The sequence below is a fragment of the Anoplopoma fimbria genome, chromosome 5, assembly GCF_027596085.1.
Source record: "Anoplopoma fimbria isolate UVic2021 breed Golden Eagle Sablefish chromosome 5, Afim_UVic_2022, whole genome shotgun sequence".
In the NCBI taxonomy this organism is placed as follows: domain Eukaryota; kingdom Metazoa; phylum Chordata; class Actinopteri; order Perciformes; family Anoplopomatidae; genus Anoplopoma; species Anoplopoma fimbria.
The window spans coordinates 4,376,098-4,403,414 of NC_072453.1; the positions used below are offsets into that span (position 1 = coordinate 4,376,098).

The window sequence follows — 27,317 nt, forward strand, 5'->3', positions numbered from 1 at the left end:
TAAAGTCTATAAATATGTTTGAATTGTTTTATATAACTTTTGTTTCAAAATGGAGCTTTCTGGAACAACACAGTTTAATAACCTTAAAGGTCACAAAGTTGATTGTAAAACTTTTATGTCTTGGGTGACATTACCATTTACTCAACTAAGTGTTATTCAGAGGTTGGAAGAATTCCCCTTCATACTGTAAGTCCAAACTCCATAACTGTTTGACTTTTTGCAAAATGGGACCACACAACCCAGTGCTTCATAATTGTACTTAACTGTATTTTAGTTACTCTGCTTTAATTTACTTTTTGCCTACTTTTTCAATTACTTGCGAGTAGTTTCCAAAGTAGTCATTTTAAAGGTTGAACTACACTTGACATCACCCATTCCACAGCATGGTAGTGCTCTTGTGCTCCGTTTCTGATGCACTCCTTCAGTATGAAGCACTTTCCCTACAGCAAATGGTCAGTCAGTGAAGCACACAGGAGTAATCTGTATTTGCCTTGTACATTTGCATTATTTAAGTAAACTCTTAACATTGAAGAAACAGGACACAGTAGTAATGACATTTAGTCCTGTGCATTTACTTGTAATAACAGGAGAATCCTGGGTGTTAATTGGCTTTAGGATTACTTTAGTTTCACTACTACTACTTTTTTTAATGCTAAGACATAAAGATGTCTGATTTTATTGTCCTCGTTCTATCTTTATTTTGTTGTGTAGTATGTGTATTTATTGTCTGTGTCTGTGTAGTTGTATAGTATGTGTATTTATTGTCTGTGTCTGTGTAGTTGTATAGTATGTGTATTTATTGTCTGTGTCTGTAGTTGTATAGTATGTATTTATTGTCTGTGTAGTTGTATAGTATGTCTGTGTAGTTGTATAGTATATTTATTGTAGTTGTATAGTATGTGTATTTATTGTCTGTGTCTGTGTAGTTGAGCTGCTGCAACACTTGAATTTCCCCCATGGGGATCAATAAAGGAATATAATAATGGATGTCCAGCAGGTTTACGACAGGAAGTTATGCAACACTAATGTTACCAACTCATATGAGACAACAGAAGAATCAGACGTGGTAACTCAGGAGAAAATCGTTATCAGCTATAAATCAGTGGAGGTGTAGTTGTGTAGTTGGAGTAACAACCCTTCACCCCCCCTCCCCTCCTAAACTACAGCGTCATTACGTCACTCTGCATCCGACCCGAGACCAGTCGCAGCCATTTTACTCCGCGAAATAAACTTCAATCCCACAGCTAGGAGGGGGGGGGAAACAAAAAAAACACAACACACAGAAGATAATTCAGCTGACATCAATGGATGACTCACTGTGAACCAGAGCTCGGACAGGTCTGGTCTTCGAGAGTCTTCGCTACCCGGTAAGACGACAACGCTGTCTTGTTTTTAGCATGTTTAGCTAGTTAGCTAAGCCGAGCTAACTAGCGAAACTGTGAGGAGGTTGTTGTTGAGAAGTGTTCATGATGTGCAGACAGCAGACAGCAGACGAGGCTTTGGAGGACGTGGACAGCTCGGGTTTGACTGTAACTAATCTGGAGATACGTTTGTTTAGTCCTAACAGTGATGTCCATCATTAGTGATGGGCAGCCTTCCTGTCTGAACTCACCTGTCAGATTAAAGTAACGCTAGCTAGCCAGCGTTAGCTCACCCCACACCCACCCAGCTCCTCCACTGCGATAACAGCAGCTGATGTCGGTTGATAACAACCTCCCTCGCAAGGGGAAATGAGTGATCACTGTTTGGACTAGCTTAGTTGTCAAGTTATTATTTGTGTGTGTGTGTGTGCTGCATGTTCATTGTCAAGCCTTTTCCCTCTTGAGTCAGGATGCTCTCTGGATGCTGGGGCTTGGCATGCAGTCATGCAGTGTTAACTGGCAGCCTCAGTGCTGGATTAAAATACTATCCACCACATGCGCCGTGTGATCAGGCCCCTCTGGCGGTCAACAAACCCGATGATGTTCTCTGATGGCCTTCCAATCGATTGAAGTGAGGGAAGTGAGGTAGTGGTGGTGCAGAACAACAGGTCGCGGTCTGTGTGAGTCATACAGACCGACAGGATGTGTGTGTGTGTGTGTGTGTGTGTGTGTGTGTGTGTGTGTGTGTGTGTGTGTGTGTGTGGTGGTGGTGGGGTGGGGGGCATATCCAGTCATTCTCTCACCTGAAAAGTGTGACTTATTAGCGTTAACTTAAACAATGTGCTTGTGGTTATTACCCTAAGGCTGTAAGCAATGTATCCCTGTGTGTTTTGCTTATTTCAAGCTCCAGGGGCGATATGAGTTTGCAGTAGTCTCAGATCACTTCAGACTGGAGTTTCCAAGTCTTTAAATAAAAATGAAACAAATATCACAATGGGTGTTTGCATTTTATAGTACTCTTTTTTGTCCACAACATTTTTAAATGTTGCAACATTTGATTTTTTCCCCCAGTTGCACTGATTGTGGTCAATCAGACTGTACTGAGTTGCAGGAGTCAATAGCACTGTCATGCTAGAGATACTTACCCTCAGAAAAGCATGCCACCCTGGGCATTTCATTTTAATTTTTTTTATATTCATCAGAAACTACTTTACATTACTAGCCTTCATAATTCTTCATTGTAGGCTGCACTCACTGTTGAAGCTTCTTTTCTTCGCTGAGACTGTCCCATGGCGTTTGGCTTCCAGACATTGATCCTTTTGTACTGTTTTTAGAGGATATTTTCAGCTAAGTCCACAAAGACGGCCATTAAGGAAACAACACCACGCGTGTGTCTGTGGGAACAGAGCAGAACAATGATGACATCATTTCTGTCTTATCTCTGGATAAAAGAGGACATTTTTGTTGGAACCAGACGTGGTCTATTTAAGGCCCAGAATACTGCAGACTGGAGCTGTAGTTTGGCATGAAGTGGTTCTCATGCTGTGCGCTTGTGTGTGCGTATGTATGTGCTACATTTGTTTCGCATGTCTCACTCAATAACAGAATTAATGGCTTATAGTGCTGATATTAGCAATGTTAATAATCCAAATATTATTGATTTGGATGTGAAGCCTTATTATACATCATACCAGGCAAAATGTTGTTTCTAAAAAGATTCCCAGTCATCCAGGACATAGAATATCTAGATTTTAGATAAAAGCTTTGCCTTTAAGATGGAAGGCCTATTTGTCTTTTACAAATGTGCTGTGCCAGGGTTTCATCACAACATGTTCCTTTTTTTCATAGACACAGTAGTACGTTTATGTCTTTTAACAGAAACCAGACCTCGTGACGGTTTATGATTTATTAGCTCTTAGCCCAAGGCTGGAGTTTTCCGTTATCTCATGCTGTTATTCACAGTGCATCTCCTATAAACAGAATACATCTGTACAAAAACTTTTTACCTGAAATTAAATCCACAGAGCACTGATTTCACTCTCTCTTTGAGCTACATTCCTGCTAATTTACACATTTCTGCTTCAAAATGAGACAAAAATAAGATTCTCCTTAACACAAATTCAGTGCTTTTTCTGTTTGGCAAAACAAGTAATATACAGCATTTTCTTCTTCTTCTTCTTCTTCTCTGGGGTTACTTTATCACGTGAATGCTTCACAGCCAGACCTATTTGTAGTAAAGTTGACCCATTATCTATTATGCAGAGACTGGGAAGTGGTGGCATCTTTTGGTGCTGTTGTACATAGTTCCTATTCCGTTTAATGGCTATAGAAATTATTCACTGATTGTTTTTCTGAAAACAGCATTGTGAAATACTGGTTAGACTTTGAATATTGTATCTAATCCTGAATCCACATCCACATATGATGTCATGTGTTCTTCATTGAACCTGTCAGCCTTAAGCCAATCACACAGATGTTCCCACTGCAGTATAAGGTCATAAAGTCTTTCACCTGCACTGCGTATGTCTAAGCCAAGCCTTTTATAAGGGCTTGAGAGAGAAAGAACAGCCTCAGGGGTTAGACACACCCAGATACTGTCATTGTACTGCTTAAATGTTGACTCAAATGATTACCTAGTTGACTAGTGTGGCACAGATGAAACCCAAAGCCTGTTTTTGTTTTCAGTTAATCACAGAATCCCCCCTGGTTAATTTGGCACAGTCTGATATGCTAGCATTTCACTGAGCTCCACAATAAGCATGGGTATTGTGTAGGAATACTTTCAAAACATCAGCAAACCGAAGTTTTGGTAATGGCAGTATTAAAGAGAAAGTATTTTTAGCTATTTCAGTGAGAGTGCAGGGATAGGCAGATGGCTTGGTTAGTCAATTTGTTGCCTCTTTTGGTTGAGTATTTGACAAGCCTCTTTGACTTTTCAGGCCCTTACAGGTTGTCCAGTTTTAGTGACTTTCCAAGTGTGACCAGTATTTGACCGATACTCATCCCTAGCTGTTAAATACTGATTGAAGATTAACTTTTGTCTCCTTCGACAATCATTGTCTATCTGGCGCTGACACCCCATACCAGTGTTGTTTTGCTACAAGAATGATAAATACAATAAAGGGCTGCTCGTTTTCAAAGGTGCTGATGAAGTAATCTCTACATGGATCACTTTCTCCCTTTTTTTGTCTTAATGACATGTTGAGGAGACCAGATCACAGGTTGTTGACAACACATTCAGCTAGAAAGCAGACGATGTGCTGACAGGAAAGCGACTAAAGTTGATAATTAACCAAAGTCTGGGCCACTGCATGACCCCACACATCACTTGTGTATGGTTTGAAATACCAATCACAACCAGTGGCAGAAACAGATAGCACTGCCTCATAGCAGAATAGTGTAATGCTGCGCTGACCTATGCAAAACCTCCACCCTCTACTCTTGAGCCCACCTCTGACTGTAGTACTGCATTTACTGGTTTGTGTGTGTGTGTACTGTATGTATTACCCTTTGATGAAACACATGGTGCTTGTTGCCCCATTGCCATTAAAAGAGCAGTCCAGTGCAGAGCAGCAGGCAGCGCCTGCCATCTGGATCTGCTCATTGATTCTGCTGGGTAAGCTCTGCTGTTTATCCCACAACGCCCTGTCAGCCATGACAGTTGTTTGTTCCTTCTTTTCTGTTTTGCAGCCTCCTTTCTCCCTCTCTCACTAGTTCACCTACCCTTGTTTACCCCAACACATATTCACACAGCATGTAGAGCTTTGACTGTTGGAATTTTCTTGTCTTTTATTCTCGCCAATTTAAATTAATTTAGCATCAAGTCAATGGATGACTGTTGTTGTTTTTTATGATTTTTGTCACTTAGTAATGCACATGTTTTTATGTCCATATGGGATTATTTTTTCTACTTCCATGCCATCAACCTGCAATGAGTACATCCCCCAAAATGGTTTTACTGGCAAAAATACAGTATTTCTTGAGGAAATGTTCTTAAACAGCTTCCAGAAATCAAAGCCCCAAAAGAAGAATCAAAAACACCATAGCAATTTCTTTACACAATATTTATGATGCTGTGGTCAGGGAAGAACCTTCATAAACAAACATAACTGGCAAATATCAGATATGTAGTACAGGACCATTTTCTGCCCTGAGTGTCAGTAAATAGACATATCAATAACACACTAATGTATTTTCTTAAGCACATGTCCCGATGTAAGCACATGTCCCGAAGAAACATGAAAGCTTCTGTGTGTGCAGTTGATGGATATTTTTTATTCTGAGAGTCTCTCTCACACTGCAGCGTGATGCTACATTACACCTCTTTAGTCATGAGTACGAAGAGTCTCCATTGTCTCTGCATGGACGATCCACTTGCATTGTCATAGAGACCGCTGCAGGGTTTTCCTAGCAACCTGTGAACATCAATTTTCAGACCTTGATGCAGCCTTGAGTGTCGGCCAGTTTCATTCATGCATCTTTTAGTGGTACTTATCATCTGTTTACCTCTCCACTTACCTTCAAACACGCGTATCAAAGCAACATTGGGGTCTGGTTCGGCACTTTGTGTTTATGTGTTTTTATCTCAATCTTTTTTTATTTATTTTAATTGGTAAGAGTAGTATCACATCAGTTTATTCTAGTGGGTCCTGCTTTTGTACTCTTTAAAATGTAATTTTGTATATTTAATGTATTTAAAATGTGTTTGTTGGATGTATTTTCTGTGGGTGGGGTGGGTTTAATTTTGCTTTCTGTAATACCGTAGCTTTTCTATTTATGTAAAATGTATTTTGAATTTCCAATGACAAAAGTTGTTTTTGAGGATAAACGTATGTAGAGGTACCAGCAATGGCTATCAAGCTGGGCCGAGACAGAGAAGAGTGCTACATACATAAACTCACTTTAGAAACAGAAAATGAAGACATTACAGGACTGAACATACGATTTAATCGTAATACATTGTATGTGCAGGGTAGAGGTAAAATCCTGCTGGATCATCTCTTTGTGTTGTATTTGTGATATTCATATATGCTCCTTTCTCTCTCCTGCCAGGTTTGATTCCATGGCTTAGTGTGACTCTCAACAGCAACTAGCCCAAAAGTCTCTTTCCTGTCCTCAGCCACTACAGGTAGGCATGAACTCATCGACTGAAAGAGTAATGTTATTGATTCATCAAAGAAATGGTACACCACTGCCAGCCAAGCCTCTCACACATGTATAGGCAAGCATGCAAACAAATTTGACCATGTTTAGGAGGTTGTGATGCAATCTGAAATACATTTGTAACTCATAACTCTTTCTCTGTATTTGTATTCTGCAAAATCTTGAGTGAAACCATTATTTTCAAAATCTGTAAATGTGACTAAAGCCTGATCAGGTTATCCTATCTCATTAAATATCAAAGTTGATGACTTTTAATTAGATCACAGTCAAAATATGGATGTTAGATTGTCAAAATTAGTTCTGCATGAAGGGACAGCCACTTAAAAAGGGAATCAAGGGCTGTGTATCTTTCCATTGCAGTTCTTATTCCACTTCTTTGTTAGAGAAACTGAAGGGAATGAGGATTATTCTGGAATGAAGAATGAAATCCAGTATCTGAATGGTTGATACATTTAATTTCTTAATGACCTCCGGTGAAAGACAACCTGAGAGATGTGACTCTTGACCAGAGTCAGTGCATGTAGAGTCTTTTCTAACGGCTTTGGCTTGGCCTAGAACAGTCAAAGCAGAATGCCTCACAGCACAGGATGCATCATTTGATTGTTATCTAGAGAAAGTACATGATACTGAGCAGGTCACTGGTTGGTCACCAACGATGCAGTCACTGGAGATCTGTTACTGCAGTTCTGTCACAGAGAACCACTGAGTTTGAACATCAATGCCTGAATAATGTCTGTAGCTCAGTGTTTTACGGGTCAGAAAGACAAGTTTAAGGGTCATTTTGCAGTGGTCGCCAGATTCAACATGAACCTTTTCAGATTCAACATGAACCTTTTCAGATTCAACATGAACCTTTTCAGATTCAACATGAACCTTTTCAGATTCAACATGAACCTTTTCAGATTGCCAGTAAATGCCAAGTGAACTGGGTTCAACTCTCTTGTCAATACTCAATGTCTGATTGGTTGGTCTGAGTTCAAAGATAGTCGTGGTCTGAGAAAGGGGGGACAAAGGGGGCCATTGTCCACTCCACTTTATGCCCCCACTTTATGCCCCTGGCCCGATTAGGAATCACAAAACTTTACAGGTGTGTAGTTGACATTGAAATTAAGTCTAAGTTTTAAGATTTGTGTGGTTAAAGTCAGGGCTTCAGAAGAAGGGGGGGTAGAAGGTTGGTAGGCAGAACCCCAACTTAACACTCCTGGACCTATTTGGCGTCACGGCTGGTATGACCCATTTTAAGACGGTCTCTAGTTATAACAAGTTTTGAGTTTTATGCCCTAATTTGTGAAATGTACGTTCATGTATGGCTAGGGCTATATTTATTGTTTTCAAAAAAATATTTGGATTGTTATTGGTTATATGGTGGAAAAAGGTATAAGGAAGTCTGGCAGCTCATTTAAGTTTTCTTTCACATTTTTCTTCCCACTTTCTATAACCACAGAGATATTATAAACTTGTCAGACCATGTATAGTGCGAACTGCAGTGATCACTACTCAGAGAAAATCCATACAGCAGAAAAAAAAAAGGCTCTTCTGGCAAACGGCAAAAATTCAGTGTTTGTGAAAAAATGTTACTTGCATTCTGCGACGTAGCATTTTCTTTTTTTTATAGATTATTGTAGAATCTTTAAAGGCATAACAAGAGATGATGAAACATGGACTTCAGGACTTGTTGTGTTTGAAAACATGACATGACGTCAGCATTCAGCAACCAGAATGGAGAACATTCTGACGTGGTTAAACCAAATGAGTCCTGTAGTCCCGTAGTCTCCCTGGACTGTTCTAATGTCTCTGCCAGTTTGAGGACCTACAGGGGGAAATAAAAGCAGCCATAGGAACAAAGTGGTTCTCAGCCAAGAGCAACACATCAGGGTGGTTAGTAAAGAGTGCTGAGGTCCTGTGGGTGCTGCTGAAGAGCGATAAATGGCATGCATGTCCAGACTGCGCAGTCTGCCTTCTGCTGGTTAAGAGGCTGTTGGGAAGCCATGGATACTAAAGTGTTTGTTTTGCTCCCTGAAATGTTTCCCTTCCCCCTGTTTTGAAAACCGCCACAGCGACGTCATATTCCAGATTATTTCTGAACAGAGAGAACATTCATGGACAAACTGGCGTTGTTTCTCATGAGCAGCGGTTTGAAAGCGATTATTCGGTATAATAGCCAACCCAGCTCGTTTAATGAATAATTTGGGCTGTGACTGAGCTCTTCCAGATGGCTCAAATGAAATGCCACCCTTAGCATTTCACCAGTTGGGTGATGTAGTCATACCAACAGGATGATGGTTATTATACTGAATTACTGATGAGGAGCCCACAAAATATCCTTGAGTGCATTTGTCCTTAAGTTCTTCAGTGCGAGGAGTAAAGCAGTTACTACATATCCCCTCAAACTCCTCACGCTCCCTTCTTGTTTCTTGTTTCCACACAGGTAGCAGCGAGACACAACCAAAGGGACAGTGACACACACCCCCTGTTGCTTGCCTCCCCTCCTGAGGCGACATGGAGCTCCAGGCGTCTTACGGGCAGCTGGGAGCAGAGGGGGATTGCGAGATGTCGAGTCTGCTGTTGCCCAGTCCCCAGAGCGAGGCGGTTACTCATGAGATGGAGGAGCTGTCGCTGCAGCCTCTGCCTCCACTCAATGAACGCAAAAATGGTGAGGAAATGCTGCCGAAAACAAGCCTGTCGTGGCATGCTAAGACAAAAATATACAATAAACAGGGAACCATTGGGAAAAGAGATTTCAACTTTCACCCGTTTTGTTATTTTTGATTAGTCAAAAAATAGAAAAAATGTATTTGGGGTTAAAAATGAACTGTCTCCTTAAACACATTCACTGACATTGAATACCACGTACATCAAACTCAAACTTGACAGCTAATATATATATATATATATATATATATATATATATATATAAATATATATATATATATATATATATATAAAATAAAAGTATGTTACTTGCCTCTGCAACTCCTCCCTCCTGCATGGGGACACATATGTCAGCCCTCAATACTTATATGGCCTCCACACTAGTAATGCATTTACATATGCACACAGGCACATACTGCATAAATCAACTATTAAGTTCAAAATGGGCCATAAAAGTGCGTGAAACTTCCATAAGCTTTTTCCTTTTTCTGCAGCGCGCAACATCTTTTCAGCAACAAATTATCTCCATCATGCGAGCCAGCCTGCATGTTGGCTTCTCATTAAACTCACGATGTTGGTGTTGTTCTAGCAGCCACATGGGACTGACTCAGACACTGATGGATGGATATGCAATTACCAGACTTTAGGAGTGGGGAAGATTCACTGCGGCCTTTGCCAGTTCCTAATCATGGCTTAGACGGTTTAGGGAGATCAGTTCAGTGAAGTCACTGTGATATTGATCACCGTGGTTTTAAAAAATCTAGTTTGTCAGATACAGTCGACAAACGCAGAGTGTTCAGCCAGAGCTGTGGATTAAAACACTTTTTGGATAATTTTGGGATTTTGTGCTTAAGTGCACAGCGGCTAGTGCTGTCTGCAGGAGAGCACAATAAACATGTCTCCACGGTGGAACATTTTTGTGGAATGTCAACAGTAGCAGCACCCACTCATCATCTTGGCTTTTGTCATTTCCCTTCCAGTGAGAACACACACCTCATACTTTCCACCCTCTGAGCCATCCCCCAGCACTTTGCCAACCGCAGAGTACCCCTTTCACATATTGGTTTTAACATGCAGGTGTTAATCTGTCTACCATCATGACAGGTCTGAGTGTCTAAGACCGCTTCAGATGTGTACAGCAGGAGTCTGTAGCTCAGTAATTCTGGAGGGAGAGAGGAGAACTGCTCTGTCAGCAGAGTGGGACATCAAGACTCAGCGCTAGGGCTTTGTTGTGTCAGGGAATGAGAATCTGGCCAGAAAGAGGCAGCCTATTATGTGAAATCAATATTATTATTGATGACAGCAAAAGCCTGCTAAGAGGATAAAGAAATGCACTGCAAAGAAAAAAAAGATCGGGTAAAAGTTTTGGACTAAAATAGGATCTCCAGATGATAGTGGGTTACTTCCCATAGTAGGAGGCAAATTTACATCCGCAGCATTTTGAGAGGTTTATAAATAGTTTATGTTGTCTGTAATTAACTCTAAAGTGTGATACTTTAAATAATTTGTTTGCTGAGTAAATGCTTTGTGGTTTACGCAAAGTCCATCACAACTATATTATTTTTAGAATTCAGTCTTTAGTCAAATGTTCAAAAATAGGCCAGAGTCATAGGTGGGTGCACACATCCTCCCTCTTGCAACTATCCCAGTTTACCCAGTTTTAAACCCTCCGAACCCAAAGCAGTTTTGGGGCATTTTTTGCTTCTGTGACATTTTTCTCTCTGTGGCCTTAATTTTCACTGCAATAGATAAGTCCTGCACCTCTATGGAAACAGTAAAATCCTTGCTAGAGAACGCGAAAATGTCCATAGTGTAATATTTACACAGTTACAGTGCCATAAATCATAAAGAGAAAAAAATGCAAGTTGAATTTCTTTGATGAGTTATTTTACAAAAACATTCCAACAGTTGGGTAAGTGTGAGCAAGTGTCACCAATTCTGCATGCTCCAAATGCTATGTGTATTGAGAGACACACATTTTTACAACCTCTACTTACAGCCTCTCCTGTCCACTGCACATTGCACCGTGTTCAGCAGCCTGCAGTTCAGTCAAAGTTTCACGGAATTGTTGTCACGCAACTGTTGGTCTCAGCCGAGTCCATCATGGCTTCCTTGTTAGATCTGGTTAGAGCAAACAGTTTATTTGTAAATGAGACGTGGGCTTAAATGATGTTGATTAAATATCACAATTTTGAGCTTAGTTTCAATGTTTTTTTCTGATGTCAGTGTTCGACACATGATGTGTTCAAGGGCCGTCGGAAAAAAGAAGAATCTGACAATAATGACTGTTGAATGACTGTTGAATTCTGTCATATGCAGTTAGTGCCCCAGTAATAAAGATGAAAATACAACAAATTAAGACAAAAATGTTGCGAATTCATGGGAGCTAACGGCCACAGCATGTACATGCACTGCCATTGCCTCTTGCAACCAGTCTTTATGCTAAACTATAAAGACTGGTCTTAGCTAACTGGCTGCTCTCTCTTTTATATTGGCCAGAGTAGTGGTGTCCATCGTCCTATCTAACTTTGCAACAAGTGTATTTCCAAAAATGACAAAACAATTTCTTATAAATGCATCATGTCGATATACATTTAATTTCTGGTTCTTTTTATACCACTTAATTTTTTTGTTTCCCACATGTCATCAGCTATGTTTTGCCTTGTGTCTTATTTATATATTATATTAAACCCCTTCAATCTAACTCTAGATCATTTTAAAAGTTCACTTTTTAACTGCACTTGAAACAGACACATTTTCATGCTAGCCTGTGATTCATCCGTTGACCCGCTGACATCGTTTCCGTCACTGTGTGCATAAACAGCTCAGTCATGTCATCCACCTCTCTCCTCAGCCTGCTTAGGTCACAGGTCAACATGTGCTCGTCAGTCTGAGCAGCATTTCCCGGAGGAATTTAGGACAATGCCACTGACGGGAAGTCTATATATATCACTTTAAGCAAACATGACCCCTCTGCATATCTTTCTCCAACTATTTACCGAGTGTAGTGGGGGAATGTATATCCACGATTGAAGGGCTGATTGGTTTTTCCTATGTCGATATTAAGGCGATTTTAATCCACTAAGAATCCACAGAATTAAAACATTATAAAAATAATCTCTAGAATCTTTTCAGATGTTGAACCATGCTGCAGCCTATCCACAATCTCATGTAACCACCATTGGTCGAAATGTTATGACATTTTGATGTATGTTTTTGCATAGCCACCAAGGTGATGCAATCATTGGTCAGTGGTGGACCCTGGGAGAGTTTCAACCAGTTTATGTTTATCCCTTAACAGAGGGATAAACATAAACTGATGATTAAAATGTGAAGTTGGTTAGGCCACCTGTTTCCTGTTGGACCAAGAGAGCTAGTAATTCCCTGTCATTTTTGACGCATCCCTTCCTGTGAATAGAGAAGTGTCTGTCCTCATATTGTTTTTTATTTTGTGAAAATGTACAACTCCTCCTACGTAATGTGACACATCCATATGTTGTAGGCCCTCTTACAAAGTAACACTAAAGCTATAAAACACTTGTGTTGTTTCCACAAGTCCATCCTTTCAGCTAGAAGAGGCAGTTGTTATTTTCCTTTGTCCTTAGTCAGTGATGACTCAGACTCTTGACTGTTCCTCAAAAGTTACAAGGAATCAGTGTAGACATCAAATCAGGCTGTGTTCGGATGGCCTACAGCCAGAAAATAAGCCATCCCAAAGTTGCTGAGCGAGAGAGGGAAGTAAGAGTAGTGTGGTAGGAGGGGGATGTGGCCCTGCCGTAAAAAAAAGTGTTGGGGAGGAGTGCAGGATGGGCCTAATGTTGCTTTTCTATTCCTAAGAAGCTGTGGATTCTTACCATTCCGCTGATCATGTTGCACCACGGCTGAGAGAGGATATGACTTTAAGCTACATATTTTAGGCTTTAGTACAAGGCTGTCACCTTGGGATCAAATGGTTTAATCACTCGGCTGTATTTTGGACTGCTCTATAGGCCAGGACTCTCAGACTCAGACAATGGCCTATTTGGATGTAGAGACCCCCAGTGACCGCTGCACTAGGTTCAGAGCAGGTGAGCACTCTTCTTTGTTGTTATTATGCCAGTTCCTCAACTTGAGTAGGCTTACGCTTTTGCGGGCTTGTCCTGGAGTTCTGGAAGTTTTTGTGGGTTATTTAAACAGCTTGATGGTCACTTATATGCCCAGCTTTTTTAACAGATGGAAAAAAAGAGATAAAATAAATGATAATGAAATCATATCTAATATTTTGGTGGTACATTCGTCTTATCTGCTTGTGATTGCCTTGTACTGCTGTTTAGATTTTTTGGTAGCAGTGACCCTAACCTAAAAAGTGTTCCAAACGTAAACAGCATGTGAAATGTCATACTGGTAAAGATAGGCTTATGGGGAAACAGAATAAAAAAATTAAACAGCTACTGGGGACTTGCACTAGAAGGCCCTCAGGAGTGACGTTATATAAAATCCCACATAATAAGACTGAGTGAAGTCCCTCTGCAGTTTTTATTGCCAGCACAGGAATAGCTGGTATAGTTTTGCCAAACTACCATGCACTTATAGTTGTAATCAATGTTTATAAAAATGTTGACTGGCAGGATAATTTACGTCTTGAGTGCAAAATGTCGCCTATAGAATTCTGTTATTGTATGTTGTCAGCCTAATGACTAAAGAACAGGATGTGAGTGTGGTATCAGGGGGTGGGGAAGGTTAGTATGTGGTTACCTTCTCGGCATGATGTCATTTTCTTTGCTATTTAATTTACCTTTTTTATTTTTACACAATACCTCATGCGTTTATTCTTCAGTCTGCTTTCACTATTTCACAATTCTCATGTTTTTTCTACTTATAGAACTTATATTATATGTACTTAGGGTTAGGGTTACAATCAAAAAAACTCAAAATAACAATCAAAATCTATAATATTTTTTGTTTGCAGTCCTGCAGTTGAGGCTTCAGCAAAGGCGAACCCGGGAGCAGCTGGCGGACCAGGGCATCATGCCACGTGAGTGTCAGCAGCACTGCCAGTTGTCCATCACTCACTGAAAAGCTGATGTAGTGTGTGCGAATGTATGATAACAAACTGGGATCCTGATAGCTGATATAATAAACATGTTTGCTCTGTTCTAGATCGTTTGTCTTTAAAATTGTGCTAAGACTTGTGCATTGATGAAAATGTAATGTGTTGCAGCTCTAAAGAGCCCGGCAGCTTTCCATGGGCAGATTCGCAGCTTGGAGAGAAGCAGGGTATGTTTGAAATAAAGTGTTAACTGTGGACTTCAGAAGCAGACGAAATACACTCCTGGACTGTTGTGTGGCACGAACATTTTGACAATTAACTGACTTTCTGTCTTTCTTTTTAGACTGAGAATTTCCTCAAGCACAAGATCCGCAGTCGTCCAGAGAGAGCAGAGCTGGTCAGGATGCACATCCTGCAAGGTACTGGCGAATCTCTAGTTCTCACTACAAACATTTATTGTATTATCTAGTGTTCCTTGCAGACTTTTAAGCATCATATAATTCAAAGTGGCACCAAACACAATGCTATAAATAAGTATTTTTCTAGCCAGCACTGCAAACATGAGATCTTCAAGCTAACATTTTACAGTGACCTCTTCATCTGTTCCTCAGAGACCGGAGCAGAACCCTCATTACAGGCCACCCAGATGAAACTGAAGAGGGCGCGGCTGGCCGACAACCTAAACGAGAAGATCGCCCAGAGGCCCGGCCCTATGGAGCTGGTGGAGAAAAATATCTTGCCTGTGGATTCCAGTGTTAAACAAGCAATTATCGGTGAGGGGCAGAGAAACAGTGGCAATAAAACAGCTAACGTTGCCATATTAGACAGCCAGTGCAGGGAATTGGATATAAATTATGATAAAAGTAGTGTATTACTTGCACAAATACGAAAAAGTGTGAGTTATTAAGTGCTGGGCTTTTTTGGTTGTCTGTCAGTGGGTCAGGTGAATTATCCAAAAGTGTTGGATGAAGACAGCTGCGATGCCGTGTCCCCAGAGAATCCAGCCAGCCAGGAGTCTCAGAGTTGTGTCCCCTCTCCGGCAGAGAGCAAAGTGCCAGAAACACCTTCTGTAGTCCCAGCACCACCAACACCCATCACCCTGCTGCAGGTCAGATACAGGACTAGTAAAAAGTGTTTGTGTATGCCTGCCTTATTAGCCTCAAGTCACAAAACTTTGTAACAATGTTTATTAGAAATTCTGTCTTTGCCTTGCAGTTAATGGTGTCTTTTTGTTACACTTCTTCAGGCCTTCCCAGCTGCTACACAAGCAACAACAGACTTTGTAAAAGTGATCCCTACAATTGAAAAGCCTGCCAGCCGCCCAGCTGTCACTCCTGCACAGCCAATCATCACAGCTGTTCATTCAAAACCAGGCCCAACACTGGTGAAAGTAAGAGCGTTTTTATCCCCCCTCTACATGTAATATATTTCTGTAATATTTTAATACTGCTGGGCAAATGGCACGTCTCTTTTTCTTTCCTCCCGCAACAGCAAAGTCAGCAGAGGTCGCCCTCAGAGAAGAGCCGCAGTAAGAAGGGCAAAGAGCCCAAGTCCAGGGTGAAGAAGCTCAAGTACCACCAGTATGTTCCCCCAGACCAGAAGCTGGAGGCCACTGAAGAACCCATGGACTCCTCTTATGCCCGACTGCTGCAGCAACAGCAGCTGTTCCTCCAGCTGCAGATCCTCAGCCAGCAACAGCAGCATTACAACTACCAGACTATTTTACCGGCACCACTCAAGTACGTATACAAAACATAAGAACTAGTAATAGCAATACTGTAACTGTATTGTTTTATTTTGGTTTTGGCTCTTATCTGAAAAGAAGCCAAGTATCGTTTTCAATGACCCCGAGGGCCGTTAGCTAGTTTCCAACAACAACTCTGCATCTAATCATATTAATAAATAGCAGGATGTTGCTTCACCAGCTGCTGGTTTCATAAATGTCCCACAGCTGCGGCATGACCAAGCTCCCTTTGAACTACTGCACTGTGGTTTGGTTGAATGGCTTTGTTAGTGATGTGCAGGGCACAGGATGGATGGTCTGTTCATACTGGGAACAGATTTCCTCTCCCTCTCTTTCCTGCCTTTCTCTGTCTCTTCTATGAGCTCTCCATTTTTACTTCTTTGTCCACCTTCCATCTTTCTCCCACCCTCCTTTCCTCTTTTTCTGTTCCTTATTCATGTAATGCATAAGTACTGTAAACTATTTTGGGATATAACAATGACCTCATGTTTTTGTGTCTCATTCTCACTGTAGGCCTGTTGCTGAGGGTCAGACCAGCAGCGCCGGGAGCCTGCCAACCTCCATCATGGTGTCTTTGCCCACTGCACCTCCACCTCCCCCTGTAACTCCAGCTCTGTCTCGTCCAAACAACTCGCTCTCAAACCGCAAGCCAGGAGTCTTGCCTGCCAATCTTGAGGAGATGAAGGTATTTGGAAAGCCACGGGTACCAGCAAACCCTTACCCCTGTAGCTTGGGGAAAACAGACCCCAGCAGCTTTGGAATCCAAATTATGATTGTAGACTAAAGTTGGAAATTGCAGTTTGAGATATTACACAGCCAGTAGGAATGTTTTTGTGCTATAATCGGCATCAGCTCCACTCCTCCTCTAGCACTAGTCCACCATTTTTAATGTGAACATACTTGTATTTGTCTAGGTGGCTGAATTAAAGATGGAGCTAAAGCTGCGTGGCCTCCCTGTGTCAGGAACAAAGACCGATCTGATAGAAAGACTGAAGCCTTTCCAGGACAACCACTGCACCTTGGCTCCAACCACCATTCCTGTCCCTAGCATCACCACTCTCTCCTCATTGCCCATGGAGGTCACCACCACCACTAGCAGCCCCACCATAGTCCTTCCAGTCCAGGTGGCTCCAGAGAACATCAACCCGACACCGCCGGTCTCACCCATTCCCCCCGATCGCTCGACCCTCCAGCAGGAAGTAGGCATGTCGGAGGCTCTTTCTGAAACACAAATGAGGAGCTCTGGATGGGGAGCTCCACAGACCTCACCTCTCTCGTCTTTTCAAGTCCCGGAGGAAAAGGACAGGCGGCTCCATGAAAAAGAGCAGCAGATAGTGGAGTTGATGAAGAAGCTGGAGCAGGAGCAGAGGTTGGTTGAGGAGCTGAAGATGCAGCTGGAGGTGGAGAAGAGAGGCCAGGGTGACTTTGCATCTGTATCTCCAAAACTCAATTTGGCACCTGCCATGAACCCTGTTCCTCATGTCCTGAGCTCAAATGTAGTAAAAATGGAGGGTACAGTCCTGTCAAACTGTTCATCCACTGCCGCTACAATCCCCAACTCTATCCTGGGCTCCCAGACTCTCTCCCCTCTGCCAACTGTGGTCAAGTTGGAGGATGTGACGGTTTCTTCTGGCAAGCCTTTCCAGCTCCAGAACCAAACCCAGATCATCACCCAGATCCAGCCCCAAGCCCAGCACCAAATAATCAACAGTCCTCACCGCCTCTCCCAGTCACGGAGAAGTCCCAAACTCCAGACCCAGTCCCAAACTGCAGCCCCAAGCATGCAGCAGTTCTTCATCAGCCACCAGGGCGGGGTGTCCCAGGTCCTGGGTCAGCCTCAGACCTTGTTAACCACCACAGGCCAAGCTGGGAGGATCCTCCTCCCAGTCTCGCTACCCAACAGCGCTACAGCAATCCAGCTGCCAAGCACTACTGTCAGCCTGCAGGTAAGATTGCTAAAAAGAAGAGTGACATCACATGTTGTGGTGTGTGTTAGAGAAACGTTAGAGCTTACTTACCTGCTTTAGGGGTTTACCAATTAGAAAACTGGATGTATTCACTCACAATGATGCACTTATACATTTTTCCCTCATCTCAGCCTGTTCTTCAGGCCACCGGCTCAAATCCAGGCCTGGTCCAGGCCTCAGTTCCTCAGCGGCAAACCACTAAGAAGGAGATGGCACCAAACCCGCAGTTATCCAACCACAACCCATTGCTACAGGTCAGCCACGCCACGTAGTTAGTTGCATTTCTCTGAGACATTGTGCTGAGTGGCTTTTTCTAATGTGTCTTTTTGCCTTGCCTAAAACAATAATGCTTATCCAGCACTGTCCTATGACAGTAATGTAATGAGTAACATTTTTTAACAGATTGATTCATTGTTTAGACTATATAATGTCAGATATAATTGACATTACAATTTTATAGAGACTATGGAGATGTCGCCGAATTGATTGTTATGTACAACACACAGCTCAGAACCCAAAGATATTTGAGTTACAATGAGGTTAATCCTCCAAATCCTCACATTTCAGAAACAATAACCGGAAAGTGGTTGAAAGTCTCATTGAAAAATGGCTTAATAACTTATTCAATAGTCATAAATGTTCAAAACGCAGTAGGACATACAAGATGTAAGTCATGCTATCTTTAACCTCAAGCAAAACTCTAAAAATACTTATTTTGTAGTGTCGGATGTCATGTTTACTGTCAACAGCTTGTGCATTAGTCTTGATCATATCTCTTTGTAAAAATGTATTTACTTTCAGATTTAGCTTGTTTCACATTTTAACAGAAATGATGGAACAATATAGGATTTCATGCAGATCGTTATAAAAAACACAATAAATTGATTGTGGTGAATTTTGATAATCAGAAAAGCTGTCTAACTAGCTATTATGGCAGAGAAGTGCAAAAAAAGAGAACATTAAAAAAGAAATACAGGAATTGTCATTTAAGAAAAAACAGAGTCAAACAATGTTACTATTTTTAAATTGATCTTTTATGTATGCAGACCTTATGATTTATGATTAGCATATTCCATTGTTATTCACTAAAAATGATGTACGCTAAAGAAAGATGTGTGTCCCATTTGTGTTTAACAAAATGTAATGTAAAGTGCTTCCAGTATGTTTTAGTTACTTTTTATCCAGTTTTAAGCATATTTTTATGATTATTTGCATAATATCGTGAATCAAATGATTTGCTGTGTTTCGCGTTCCCTTCTTTAAAACAACACTGATGTTAGAATCTGTCTTGTGTCTTGACAGACTCTGACTATGTGCAATAACACTACTGGTTTGGAGAACCAGACTAGGCCTGAGATGAATCCACAGTGTTTCCTGAGAAGTACCCCAGAGAACAGAGTCTCTCCAAGAGCTTCACCCAACCACCACATCTCCAACGGACCCCTCAATAAGGTATCCATGCTGAGTTATCACTGGAGGGGAGGGGGGCAGATTTGGTTCAGTCAATCTTGCTAACTGGATGCTTTTTGATATAGTAGTAGTATTTTTAGTACTAGTGTTTTTTTATAGAGCCATCACATACAATACAATAAGTAAAGCCTAAATACAGTCTAGTATACAATATGACTGAATAGGCATAGGCAGAAACATAATGCTTATATATGCCTATCCTACATTGTTATCAATTACGCTACCCTCAAGAAGAGATCATTTACTATTTCATTTCAGTACTTTACCTGAAGAGTTTTTTTCATACGGATGGTTCTTAATTCTGCCCATATTTTTTCCATCTCTCTCTTATTCTTCCAGTCTTCTTCACCACAGCCTACCTTCATCCTTCAATCCAACTCCCTTGTTAATCAGCCTCCCAAGACAAGAGAGCCTCCCCGCTACGAGGAGGCCATCAAACAGAGCCGCAACTTGCACATCAACAACGTTTCACAGGTTAGATACCCACCAGCCACAGCCCTAACAAACGCACCACTAGGCACCACTGTATCCTTAAAAATACAAACTATTTTCAGTTTTCTTGTTTGTTTTTTTTAGCTTTTGATGAGCAGCCTTAAGTCTCTTAAACTTGTTGACTGTCTTCTTAGGTTCCCACGGCAACCAGCCAGCAAATGGATGACTTGTTTGACATCCTCATAGAGAGTGGAGGTAAGGACACCGATGGTACACACCCAGAACATTTCAACAAATAGTTGAAATGTTCAGCTTCTGCCACTTGCAGTACAAATATACACAATTCTATGAAAAACATTACTGTAACAATATCCACCTTGATATAATGAATAGTGTTAATATCAAGTTCAATTAGTTTGTCTTTCAATTAATTACTAAGAATATGTAGGTAATGGTGTCCATCAAGGGGTTTATTAGCTGCTAACACTAAAAGGCTTTATTCATTGTTAGTTTAAGTCTAAGTTTTAGTGTCCGACTGTAAAGAAATGTTCTGTAATATTTGATTCACTCTGTGGTTGATAATCATAATAATCCATATTTGTATCCCCCCTCCTCCAGAAATCACTCCATTTATCCAGCAGGACCCTCATGTGTCTCACAATAAGACCCTCCCAGTCACAGCGAACATCTCCACCCTGCCTGTCAACACCGCTCTCTCCAGGCCGCCTCCACAGATCCAGTTGGCTCTACCGCCCTCCCTGAGCCCCCTCATCGGCTCCGGCCTGCCCAGCCTCTCCTCTCTGGCCACAGACAATCAGCTGGAGGCCTTTCTGGAGCGCACCCTGGCTGACACGGCACCGGCGTCGGACCCGCGCACACGGGGCCTGATGGAGGAGCTGCAGGCCCAGCTGATGGAGCAGCAACCCTACTCGCCCATGGACACATCAGACTTGTCCTTCTGCGATTCTTCCTCGCCCTCCTCGCTCAACATGGGCCTGTCGGACCCAGGCCTGGACAATATGGAGTGGCTGGACCTCACCATGCCACCAGGGCCTGCTGGGGCACTCACACCTCTGGGAATCCCAACAGACTTCCTGGATACACAAGACCTGCAGCTGCACTGGGACTGACGGAGGGGTGGATGACAAAAGGAGGAAGAGTCCAGGGAGAGCAGATGAGCCAGGAGAGGTCGATGGATGGATGAAGAGAAGAGGAAAGGGATCGACAGCAGCAAAGATGTTTCAACATTTGGAATAGGTAGAAAACATGGCATTTTGTGTCATACCACTCTCACTAGTACATCCAAACCATCTGTAATATTCCCACTATACTACAGTGAAAAAGGCTGTACAGGCAGCAGTGCACTGATTCAAGTTTAACTACAAGCAGGAGTTTGCACAGCTTCAAAAGAGAGACTCATATGGCTGAACAGCCAGAAAAAACATCATCACTGAGGCAAGATCACCTATCACATTAGTGATAAAGGGATTTTAAACAGACTTTTACAGTGACTGATTTCACGAGCTCTTAAAGAGACAAGGACACAGAGCCAAATGAATTCTGGTAGCATGGACTGTTTGTAAATACTCTTTTTACCACACAAGAACAACCGAACCTTCTCTTGGGAAGAGAGCCTGCATAGCATTGATGGCTGATAGCATTGACTGGTTGTCTATTTTACTGTGTGAGCACAGTAACTAAATGTAAAAGGGTAGATTCTCTGCAATATGTGTTCCACTGGAGCATACTGTGCCATGCTAGGTTATAAAAGCTGGTCATAACAACACAATAAATGTGTCGCTCTAAATGACAGCGCACAGACTGAAGATGTATTCTAGTTATAATAAGAACATTTATATTCTAAATAAAAATTCATATGCGGCTTGGCCTGGGACGTCAGTACAGCCTCATCTACTGACCACTCCACCTGCGGAGGCTTGGACTAAACCAGTCCAAGTCTGAGGTGCTGGTCAGTTAAGTTAGTTCCCTTTATGATTGGAAACCTGACATGCTCAGTCAGTCACTGTGCTGAGTTTTAAAGGGATTTAATAACCGAGAGTAGGTCAAGCCTCTTGTCACACTGATCCAGTCTACCACATACTGTACATTACATGTACGCTGACTAATCTGATGTGTTGTATCAGATGTGACTGTTTTCTTCTGACCTTTCATGACCCCTGCGGTCAAGCTGATGAACCAATGACTCTAAAGAACAAAGACTCGACTTCAGTCGGCTGACGAGAGGAGGAAGCTCCTCCATCTATGTGAGAGCGCTATGCACTTGAGAGGCGGAGGGACCTGACGATGGCGCCTCATTCACTTCGGAACAAGGGAATGCAAACTTTGCATATCCAAGGTGATCATTAATATGACGTGGTCATTATGATTGTGATCAAAATTAGGATCATGTGGCCGATTGGTCCAGAGATACTGCACCTGTTTGTCCCAAGTATCTTATTTTGAATGTAATTAAGGAAAATGGGACAACACTCACAAAGTTGGCAGCTTTTTTTCTTCTGATAGGTAACTGACATAAAAAACGGTGGAAAGGGAACAAATATCAGCTCACAATGCAGACACATATCCAGAAAAGTTGTGTACTTCAAGTTGTATCAATGAATGAAGATGTCTTTCTTTGGAGGAGATGAGCTTCATATCTAGCTGTCCTACTGTATCCTGGCACTTTGTCTCTGTGTGTGTGTGTGTGTGTGTGTGTGTGTGTGTGTGTGTGTGTGTGTGTGTGTGTGTGTGTGTGTGTGTGCGTGTGTGTGTGTGTGTGCGTCAGAGTGGAAAATGACTGCATCACGAGCCCACATATGTGCTGGTTAACAATTTCCTGTAGCTGATAAGTCAGTCTTCTTTAACAGCCCATTGATTGAGTGACCAACCATCATTTGGATGAATCAGAATACCCTTAAGTAGGGCTTTACCAAATAGTTTCATTCATAACATTGACATTCAAATCCTAAATCAACATTTTAATGCTGCACATGTTCTCTTTTTTTTTAATGTCTGTTAATTCTGTTTAAGCGGTATTTATGAACAGCTGCTGACAAAGATTAGGCTGCGCTAATATTATTATTGTTATTATTATAGCCTACTATGTGATGAAGATTGGTTTCCACTGGTGGCTGCATAGGATTGTGATGATCCAAACAGCATTGTTAAGTCAGAAAATCGTTTATTGAACACAAAACAGAATTCACATTTTTTTTTATCTAACAAGATATTGTGCTGCAGTCCACATTTGTTGGCATTTAGCTTTTTTTATATATTTTCACTGTGGTCTAAAACAGTTTACTGCCCCGCACACACATGTATTAACGGGCCGTTCTAGCAGTAATCTTACAGCATCTTAAACTCACATTTATATAACCAGAATAACATAAAAAAAAATGATCTTTTGTCGACAGACATTAAAAGCATAATTACTAAACCTCAAAGAAGCTTAAAAATAAAAGACATTTATTACAAACCAATGCTAAAATAATATTTGGCTGGGGAAATAGTCACTCTCATGATGCATCGGTTACTGTGACCTGTAGACAAAGTTAGTTTCCTGACCGAGTGGATATGTGAGAGAAGCAAGCAAGCATGTTGTCTGTGTGTGTGTATATATATGTGTGTGTGCGTGTCTATTTGTCTTCCTGTCTTTGCATGTTCAACTATGTCTCTTATGTGCATGATTGTATTCATGTTAAATCAAGAGCCGTCACGAGCTTTATCTCGTCTATTGCCCACAAGTTGTCTGAAGAAATTTAGTAATATATATGAAATCAAATCAATCAGTTGACATATTCAAAGCTAAACTCTTCAAATAACTTCTAATGACTGTTTCCTGTTTTTATCTGTGTAGTTCAGTTGGTGTCCTACAGTCGAAAACGCACAGACACCATTGAGGTGTGATACACAGTGAAGAGGGCTTTGCTACTTTTAAAGCCATCATAAATTCTAAATCAGCATTTTTAACAGATTGCATCATATCCCACTAGTTTCTTTTCAAACCTAAATGTTGAGTTACTAATTTAGTATCTCAGTTAAGGATGTTATTTTGGGTTTGATGCAGTCTCACTGTATGGCACTTTGAAATAAGATTGCTCTTTTAATTGTCTTTTCTTTTTTTCTTTTTTTAATCAGTGCTGTCCAGTGAAATCACATTTACGGTGTACTTTAACAACTTAAATCTGTCGTTACGTCCATGGGCACTGCTTCTCTTCTGTTGTGGCACATTTTCAGGGGCACTTTCTAGCACGAAAACATTTAAATGAGGCTGTTTTTCTTAACTTTTAAATCCAATGTTTTTTATGACTACGTAATTCTAATTTTGCTGCTCATCAGCAATAATTTGGTAGCCTGAGCAAACTGATGGAGAACCCTTCATGTAAACAAAGTGTGTTGCTCATACTGCTGCAGGTACACATTCATGATCAGGGCAGATGGATATGCTTAAATCCAGAAACATTGGACCATTTAAGAGGGTTGCAGCAAACACTTCACAGACCTGCTCCTGGGCTTTGTTGTATTTCAGTTTTTTCTGCTACAAACAAAATTGAATAAGATGACCTCATTCTCGTAGTTGGTGGAGTTAAGTTTAGTCTTGGTGCTGGGACCCTGAGGGTAAGAATCACTAGTTGATTCGTGTGTTTCCTATAAGAGATGATGAGTTTAAACTGTTTTTATTTTGTTCAGTCAGTCAGCTTTAAGGCTGACAAATTTGATATTTTTGTTGCCAAAAAGGCAGTGGAACATATTATCACATTTTGTTATTTTCTCATGTTTTTGTATTTTTCCACTTTTTTTTGATGGGTGAAAATTAAACATACCTATGTCAAATCTGTAAAGGAGGATCTTGTGTGTATATTTAAGGTTTGCAAAGTTTTTTTCATTTTATATTTTATATCAGACATGCTGGGTTAATCTACACATGTATGTGATTTACGCTCAATGTGACTCCACTTACCGTTGGCTGCTGTTGTTGCTAACTGGCTAGACAGGGACAGCTTAAAGCAATAATGCCTGCTCTCCCTTGATATACGTTCATGTCTAGATGGTTACCCACAAATTGCAAAAAAACTTGCGAGGCTCGCTGCCCAACCTATACTAACCTTAACGATTTAAGGTCAATGCATAACCTAATCATCTTGAGGGAGTTTCACAACTTGTGGGTTACCTTCTAGACACAACCTTGATATACTGTACTGTATGTCAGATCCTGCCTTGATGTTTTTATTCATAAAACCTTTACTACAGAGTAATACAGTTTATAAGTTCAAAAGCACTTAATATCTGAGTGGTTTGTTTGAATAACCCTCTACATTTAGAGGTTTGTGGAGGCATGGTCAATCTGAAGAACCCCTAAGTTTCCTATCAGCTTCTCCACTTTCATAGTTGGAGTTAACAGGTGTTGGCTCGGGCTCCCCTTGTATTGACTTCAGCTCTGTTGCTTGTCCCAATTCACCTGCAACGTGTATCATCATGTAAACATTGAACATTTGTTGGTTGAGAAGCTGAACTTCAGAACAGACAGGACGTTTCATTACAGTCTATGTATTTTGGGGACATTTTCATCCTTCATTGTAGCTGATTCTACTTTCCATCTTCACCCACCCATGCTATGCCTCTTGTTGTTTGTATGCCATATGTTTTGCACATTGTGTACATATTTACATAGATGTAATGCATATTTTTCTACATGTGTAACATCCATGGGGTCTCTATATTGTAAATACTCGAAAAGATGTATATAAGTACTGTATGCCTTTCTGTGTCAATAAATTCGGTGTACTGTGAACGCCTCCACAGAAGTTAAATGAAGAACGACACATTTATTATAAGATAATCACAAACAATATTTAACATAGTTGGCTAGAGTACAGAAACAGAAGTTCAAGGAAGACACTACATTTGAATTGTATGACGCCAGACCCTGCGTGTATGGTCAAGTCTGACAAACGTTCTTTGTCAGACTTGGCGTGTTACAGGCCCGTGTTTGCATTTGTTGTGCATAGTATTTACATTTCTTTTCTCTTGAGATTATTGCTGTTCCCAGAAACATTGCCTATTACCTAGGAAAGCGATCCGTTTGGAGGGGGTGGCTGTGGCGTAGTGGAGAGCAAGGTAGTTCTCCAATCAGAGGACTTAACCCCAAGTTGCTCCCGAAGGCTTGCCATCGGTGTGGACTGGATGTTGCATGAATGTTAGTTAGAGTCTGATGGTGGCACCTTGCATGGTAGCCTGTCATCAGTGTGTGAATGGGTGAATGATATGTAATATACTACTGATTGTAAGTCGCTTTGGATAAAAGCGTCTGCTAAATGACTGTAATGTAATGTAATGTATGAGTATCTGACACATAAGCTAGTCTAGACATTATTTAAGTACTTTTTGCATTGCTTTAAGTAGGTCTGTTTTATGCAGATATTCCTGTATAGGCAAACTGTGCACGACTTATGGTCAGATCAGTTGATTTTCCTAGGGGGGAAATCTATTCGCAGAAATGTAAAATAATAAGTATGGCTCATGAGAGAATTTTCAGTTGGTTGCAATCTTACCACTAGATGCCGCTAGATTCTACACACTAAATCTTTAAGTTTTCTGAGCCTTTGTGCAGATTGAACCAGCGGTGTTGTCGACTCCATGCACACTGCCAGGATCAGCTGTTGGGTCAAATAGCCGAGGCTGAATCCCAGACAGCTCCAAGACAGCAGGGTAGTGGTCAGTCGCACCAGAGCTGTTAATATAGTAACCTCCATGTCAAATTAGCTTGTGTGTGTGTATGTGCGCTTGGCACTGGGGACACTGGTGGTGGACATTCTTCAGGCGGTTCATGCAGAATGGGATGAAACAGCAGCCTGCAACACACCTGTGGAAGGAAGGAAGAAAGATAAGATAAGATAATCCTTTATTAGTCCTGCAGCGGGGAAATTTGCAGGAAGAGAGCGGGGATGCAACAGCAAAGGTGTCATTGAATTCCCCCCAACACGTTAGTTTGTCTGTAAATCACTTTGGAAAATAGTGGTCAGCTTAAACACAACATCTACATTCAGACATTACAGACTCAGTAATGTCAGTTGCACAGCAATATCTATCTACAGTCTTAAAGCTCAGCTAAGCCAATGTCTCCTGGCTGTACAGTAGTTTCATGTATAGAGCACAGTCATTAGACTATTGCCACGAAATGAAAGAAGTATTTTTTTCAAAATGCCAAACCATTTCTTTAAGACTAGTCAGTGAAAATGATCTACAGCCAATCAGGTGAAAAAAAACATACCCTATCATGGTGCACAATAAGCAAACCATCCACGCAGTCTCGCCCACTCTGCTGCGGGTTTCTGTGAAGACGACCTCTTCACAGGATGGACACTTGGTGAGCGCTGGTGTTTGACCGAGAATGTCAACTTCCCCAAAAGAGACACAGAGAACACTGTTAGCGGTCTAATGGATACTCAAATGTAGACAACTGTATGACTGCTGGGTCACAATAAATTGTGAGGGGGTAC

The 27,317-nt window shown here is 41.3% G+C and overlaps 1 protein-coding gene across 2 annotated transcripts; it reads left to right on the plus strand.

Moving 5' to 3' along the window:
• The first annotated feature begins 1,248 nt into the window (after positions 1-1,248).
• On the plus strand, positions 1,249-25,672 carry mrtfba (myocardin related transcription factor Ba). 2 transcript variants are annotated; one of them, XM_054598607.1, is made up of 18 exons: positions 1,249-1,367; positions 6,414-6,489; positions 8,953-9,177; positions 13,166-13,243; positions 14,125-14,190; positions 14,377-14,432; positions 14,549-14,624; positions 14,817-14,978; positions 15,141-15,313; positions 15,452-15,595; positions 15,697-15,944; positions 16,463-16,634; positions 16,864-17,895; positions 18,048-18,170; positions 19,219-19,368; positions 19,726-19,860; positions 20,013-20,073; positions 20,437-25,672. In XM_054598607.1, exons 3-18 carry the CDS (start codon positions 9,024-9,026, stop codon positions 20,946-20,948), a joined length of 3,342 nt encoding a protein of 1,113 aa, XP_054454582.1. In that variant the 5' UTR covers positions 1,249-1,367; positions 6,414-6,489; positions 8,953-9,023; the 3' UTR covers positions 20,949-25,672. The 2 variants fall into 2 exon arrangements, with proteins under 2 accessions (XP_054454582.1, XP_054454583.1); XM_054598608.1 differs by lacking the exon at positions 13,166-13,243.
• The last annotated feature ends 1,645 nt before the right edge of the window (positions 25,673-27,317 follow it).